This window comes from Mizuhopecten yessoensis, unplaced genomic scaffold (assembly GCF_002113885.1).
Source record: "Mizuhopecten yessoensis strain PY_sf001 unplaced genomic scaffold, ASM211388v2 scaffold133, whole genome shotgun sequence".
Lineage (NCBI taxonomy): Eukaryota > Metazoa > Mollusca > Bivalvia > Pectinida > Pectinidae > Mizuhopecten > Mizuhopecten yessoensis.
Genome location: NW_018403394.1, coordinates 4,139 through 10,309, shown reverse-complemented (window position 1 = coordinate 10,309; position 6,171 = coordinate 4,139). Strand labels below are relative to the sequence as shown.

The window sequence follows — 6,171 nt, the reverse complement described above, 5'->3', positions numbered from 1 at the left end:
GGTCGATGTGGTCAATGAATTTCTTATTTTTCAAAGTCTGCAAATTGTCGATATAAATGAATGTAAAATTGAAGTACTTCATTAAGGTTTTTGTAACCAGTCCTGATATGCTCACCAAAGGGAAAAATTCTACTTTCACAATCAATAGTTAGCTCACACTATAAAATAAAGACAAATAGGGTAACCTTGAAGTTGTGAACGTGCTTTCTCTGAAAGCAGTTCAAAACCGATATTTACATTTTGACTTATGATACTTGACATGAGATAATATATATATAGCGGCCAGAAAATAAAGTTTATGTGTTTAAAAATAACATGAAGTTAAGATTAAACTCCATTCTGTCCAATGCAGCTCATTAATTTTGCTCAATAACATTTACCATAGATTATACTTTGTGACCCCCCCCCCCCCAAAAAAAGGCAATTTTTTTAGCATGGTCAAAAACATATCACACAAAGAAATAGCATATTTTCTCATGAGTTAATGATGGTAACTATAAAACCGTATAGTCATCAACACCCCGCATCTTAAAAATTACATACATTACACGAAGAAAACACGTGTCATGAAAAGCAAAACAATAGATTGTTAAGGAAACGATTTGGCTTAAACAACAGAATATTAAATGCATACCACGAGGAAAAAATATCACCTGAACACCAAGGTATTGAATAAATTAGCCACGGGAGCATTAGTATTCTAGAATGTGAAATGACTGACCTTTTGCCTATGATAAACACAAGCTGAAAATGTGAGAATAAAGGAGAAGTTGTTGTGATACATGGCATACTAATCAAATGAAATTGTCACTAATTACTTTAACAAAACATTTTTTACTCGTATGACACTTAAACATTAGGAATATTTACCGCCTGAAAAAAGTTTCATTATTCTCCGTTAAATTCGTGTTCTTAGACAAGGTGATTTGTTAGGTTTTGTTAATTTTCGTTTCTAAATAAATATATATCAGTCAATTCCCTTCAGAACCCTTAATTAGTTTATTATCCTTAAACTAATTCTTGGATACCATTGCATATAGGCTATACATGCAATTAATTATATTACTCAAAGGTCCTCTGTCGTATTGATAAGGAAACTGGTAGCTTCATATATCTGATATAAAAATGAAAATGAAAACAGGATCCTTTTAAACACAGTACCAAAAATGTGTGTGAATTTAGAAAAAAATACCTTTTGCTTTTACACAATTTATTGGTCTAAGAAATTTCTTTCAATGCTCTTTAATAAAAAAATAAAAAAACAGATTTAATCAAAGCTGTTCGACACAATCCTAATGCTTAATGTTGTCCTCATGTTTCAATTTCAATATTTGAGGTGTAATATGACAATTTACATAAAGAAACGAAAAAGGACTTAAACCATATTATGAGAAAAGTCTGATCCACATCAGAGATATTTGAGACAAACGTTTCACAACAATGATGTAAACATGTCACAACCAATCGTTGTCAGGTAAACATGTATTAAGAAATTCTATATTTAAATTGATATGTTAAATATATATATCAAAACAGTAAATCGAGCTCAAAAATCTATGAAATTAGGGCAGAATATTAGAAATAGGAAAAAATTACATAGAGTCACAAGGAAAATAGGACCAGCTGTTCCAGCACATATTGTAATTGATCGACGAAATCTTGGACAAATCCAAGTCCATAAAGTAATGACATGGGTGATGACACCGTAAATGTAATATACAAACTGCATCAGTAGATATCTCCATTAATTAGCAATAATGAATAAACATGGGAAAGGCATACTATTGAAATAGTCCAAGATATGGTGTCATCTGTGTCCTCCAAAAACAAAATTATCAACATTATTTATTTTTATCCTACACTGACCTCGCTATTCTAACTACGGTTAAATCGCATATCCCACATATACCTAGTTATTCGAAATAAATATATTGTTTATCCCAGTTAGATTCAGCATGGACTCTAGCCAGGATCAGATGGCCCTGAATCACGACTATACTTCCGTCTATAACCCAAGACACATGCGTGTCATATTTCACGGTAGATGATCCTGATTTAGGACCGAGAACACATCCCATCGTTACATGATTAATTAGCATTACTAGCAAAATATCTACTAATTAATATTGCAACACCATCACCTGATAAACACATCATATGAAAAATAAAAGTCAAAGATCACATCTTCCCGGTGAAACGACCTATAAAAGGAATTCGCCACTGTTCGTCATCGCACATCCACCGAGCCAGCCATTGAACCATTCCCGAGTCCAGTCGACCATCTTATATGTAAGTATCAAAATAAGTAGATTTTTGTTTTGCATTTAAATAGTTTTAATTTTCGTCATCGTCCTCATGTTTAAAAAAAAAAAAACTCGAAGGTGAAAAAAACAGCAAATCGGTATAAAAACATGTGTTAAATGAATAAATGCAAAAAAAACTGTGTTATCGAATTATATATGTTATGTCGTCCAATTACACATGCTATTGTCATGTAATAACACATGTTATGTCATTATATTACACATGTTATTGCAAGTATTTACATACGTTATATCATCCAATTACACATGTTCTGTCAAGCTCTAGCAACAAATTCAAACAAATCTAAGAGCGTTTACAACAATTTGAAATCTCGGATGTAGATATACATTTATGTTTCATTTCTTATTATAAAATTGTTATGCAAATATGTCAGTTTATTATATTTTTAAGCATTGAAAAAGACAATTAGTTGCAAAAATGCTTTTTAGTAACAAAAGATGTCACGTAATAAAAGTCCGCATTTATTACTATGGTTAGCCCTGTGTGATACTCAATGGATCATTATTCTCTAGGTGTTGCTTTTTTCAGATCTGCCGTAGAACTCTAACACCATGATAACACAGGTTACACTGCTCCTGTGCGTCGTGGCTTTAAGCCTTGCCGATTCAGTATACCCTAAAGGCGGCTATGCCAAGGGGTACAAGGGAGGCTGGAATGGAATGAACGGAATGAATGGAATGAACGGAATGAATGGAATGAACGGAATGAACGGATACGGCAGGAGATATTGGGGAAACAACATGATGAGCGGAAACAACCCATACATGTACGGAGGATGGGGAAATGGAATGTACGGCAACCAAGGATATGGATGGGGCCCAAGTATGGGACAGGGAAGATGGGGAATGAATATGGGAAACGGTTATGGATGGGGTCCGTCTATGGGAAACGGAAGATGGGGAATGAATGGTATGGGAAACGGTTTTGGATGGGGAAATGGTATGGGAAACGGCTATGGATGGGGACGAGGTATGGGATATGGAAGAATGGGAATGAACAATATGGGAAATGGTTATGGATGGGGGTCAAACATGGGAAACGGTTATGGATGGGGAAATAATATGGGAAACGGGAATGGGTGGGGAAATTATATGGGAAACGGCTATGGATGGGGAAATAATATGGGAAACGGTTATGGTTGGGGAAATAATATGGGAAACGGATATGGAATGGGTAACAATATGATGAATATGGGCAGAATTGGTGGTTATGGATGGAGCGGAAGAAGGGGAATGATGGGAATGAACGGAAACGGATACGGATGGGGTAACAATATGATGAACAACGGGTACGGAACGATGGCAGGAAAGGGCATGAACGGATTCAGTGGAATGATCGGAAGAGGAAGCAGCAAGGTAATATTATCTTCTCACTTTCGTCACTAATGTTTAATTATCCCGGCGTATATATATCCTATTATATGATAATAAATGTCCATGTGAAGGAAGTAAATATAGAAAAAATAAGATTAACGACTGACAAAAACACTAGCTGCTTTCACCCTTCACAGAGCTCTTCAGGTTTGAAAAGCCCTGTGAAGGGTGAAAGAAGCTAGTTTTTTAGTCGGTCGTTGATCTTGGTTTTTTTTCTATATCCTATTAAATATAGCTATACCTCATGTATCATTATAACGCATCTATTGAGGGACATAGACGTTATGACTGAATTCAATTTATATGTAATCCAGAGTTTCCTTGATATAAACCATAGTAATTCACCATGAGTTATTACAAAGTCTGTTATCGTGTCACCTGGAAGCTGGGATAATTCAGTGTGATGACACCCGTCATATAACAGGTGCCATAGGAATGGAATCTTACCTGAGATTCTCTATCCTATTCGACGCAGTGTTATGAAAGTATTGAATATGCAGTTGAACACAAACCTATTTATTATAAATCAGTTTTTACAGTTTCGTTTGATTTTTAGCTATTTATAGCTGTAGACAATGAACTCATCATTTTCCGATATGCAACATGTGTAATTACCACTGTGTAACTTCTCGAACAATATGATGATGTCACCTTTCATGGCAGATCCTGAATCTCTGTACACATTCTCTCTACATGCCAACACCATGTTAAAGCGTGAGACAATCCGAAGGCACACGACATAATGACTAATTGTAATGCCATATAGTAATGTTAAAGCGTGAGGCGGATTGCCTCACGCTTTAACATTACTTTATGGCATTACATTAAGTCATTATGTCGTGTGCCTTCGGATTGCCTCCCGCTTTAACATTACTTTATGGCATTTCATTAAGTTATTATGTCGGGTGCCTTCGGAATGCCTCTCGCTTTAACATTACTTTATGGCATAACATTAAGTTATTATGTCGTGTGCCTTCGGAATGCCTCACGCTTTAACATTACTTTATGGCATTACATTTAATCATTATGTCGTGTGTCTTCGGATTGCCTCACACTTTAACATTACTTTATGGCATTACATTAAGTCATTATGTCGTGTGCCTTCGGATTGTCTCACGCTTTAACATTACTATATGGCATTGCATTTAGTAATTATGTCGTGTGCCTTCGGAATGCCTCACGCTTTAACTTTACTTTATGACATTACATTTAGTTATTATGTCGTGTGCCTTCGGAATGCCTCACGCTTTAACATTACTATATCGCATTACAATTAGTTATTATGTCATGTAATTTCGGATTGCCTCACGCTTTAACATTACTATATGGCATTACAATTAGATATTATGCCGTGTGCCTTCGGATAACCTTACTCTCTAGCATTAATATATTACATCACATATATCTATCATGATGTAAATCTCTTTTGGATTTCTTCATGCGTTAACACTTCCGTATCAGATTACAGATAGAAAAGACATCATAATGCCGTATTACTTCGGATTGCCTCTCGCTTTTATGCTACTATAGCACATTACAGATTGCAAAGACATCATGATGACGTATGCCTCCGGAATGCATCACGCTTTTATGTTACTATATCGTTTACAAATAGCCAAGACATTATTATGGCGAATGCCTGAGGAATGCCTGAGGAATGCCTCAATATAACATTACTTTGTTACATTACAGTCATCTCGAAATGTAATTGCTGTTTATTTTCATCTTAATTTTATTTTATTTTGCAGAAGGGATCTTATTAGAAGCCTTCAAATTCATTTCGTCCTCACAATCCTCAATGTGTTGAAGTCAGATGTGATGTAAATGCCTGGCGTTGTCCTGCAGAAAGAACATTGCTCTTCAAACTTCAACACTGACAGACATGTTTATCTTATTGTAAATCTTTAGTTTTGTAATTAAATTTATGAGCAGATTAAACAAAGGTTATTTCATTTTTATTTTAAAAATGTGGGAAAGCACCAATTTTGATTCCCTATAACAATCCGATCTAGAGTGTTTAACTAATGCTAATCAAAATCTATTTAATCTGAGGTATTAAAAGTATCTTTTATTGTCCCTGAAGTGTTTCACCAAACATTCGAAAACCATGCTTCCTTATTTGTTCAACCACACTTACTCTAAAACAATTCCAATTGAAATGCTTAATTAAAGCGTATCTAAAGTCATTCTTTCCTATGTGTTTTAACCAAACACCGTCGGTCCTGAGCCATTAGATTTGAAATTCGAAACTAAATCAAATAAAAACAATTACACCTGTAGTGCTTTAACTAAAGCAACGTTAAAAAACTATATCATAAGTGTTTCAATGAGCAAGGGAATACTGAAGTGAAAAGAAAAATTAGACCAGGTGTTCCGGAAGGGAAAGCGCCCATTGTTTTGTCGACGACTCCCGCCATGTAAATGTAATAGCTGGTCTTCATAGCAAAAACCGGAGCGTTGACAACAAAAATAC

The 6,171-nt window shown here is 35.1% G+C and overlaps 1 protein-coding gene across 1 annotated transcript; it reads left to right on the top strand.

Moving 5' to 3' along the window:
* Nucleotides 1-2,876: 2,876 nt before the first annotated feature.
* Nucleotides 2,877-3,680, top strand: LOC110456152 (keratin-associated protein 6-2-like; the record flags this gene model as incomplete). Its single annotated transcript, XM_021506758.1, has 1 exon — nucleotides 2,877-3,680. A coding segment is annotated over exon 1 (804 nt), but the record flags the coding sequence as incomplete, so codon positions are not given.
* Nucleotides 3,681-6,171: the final 2,491 nt, after the last annotated feature.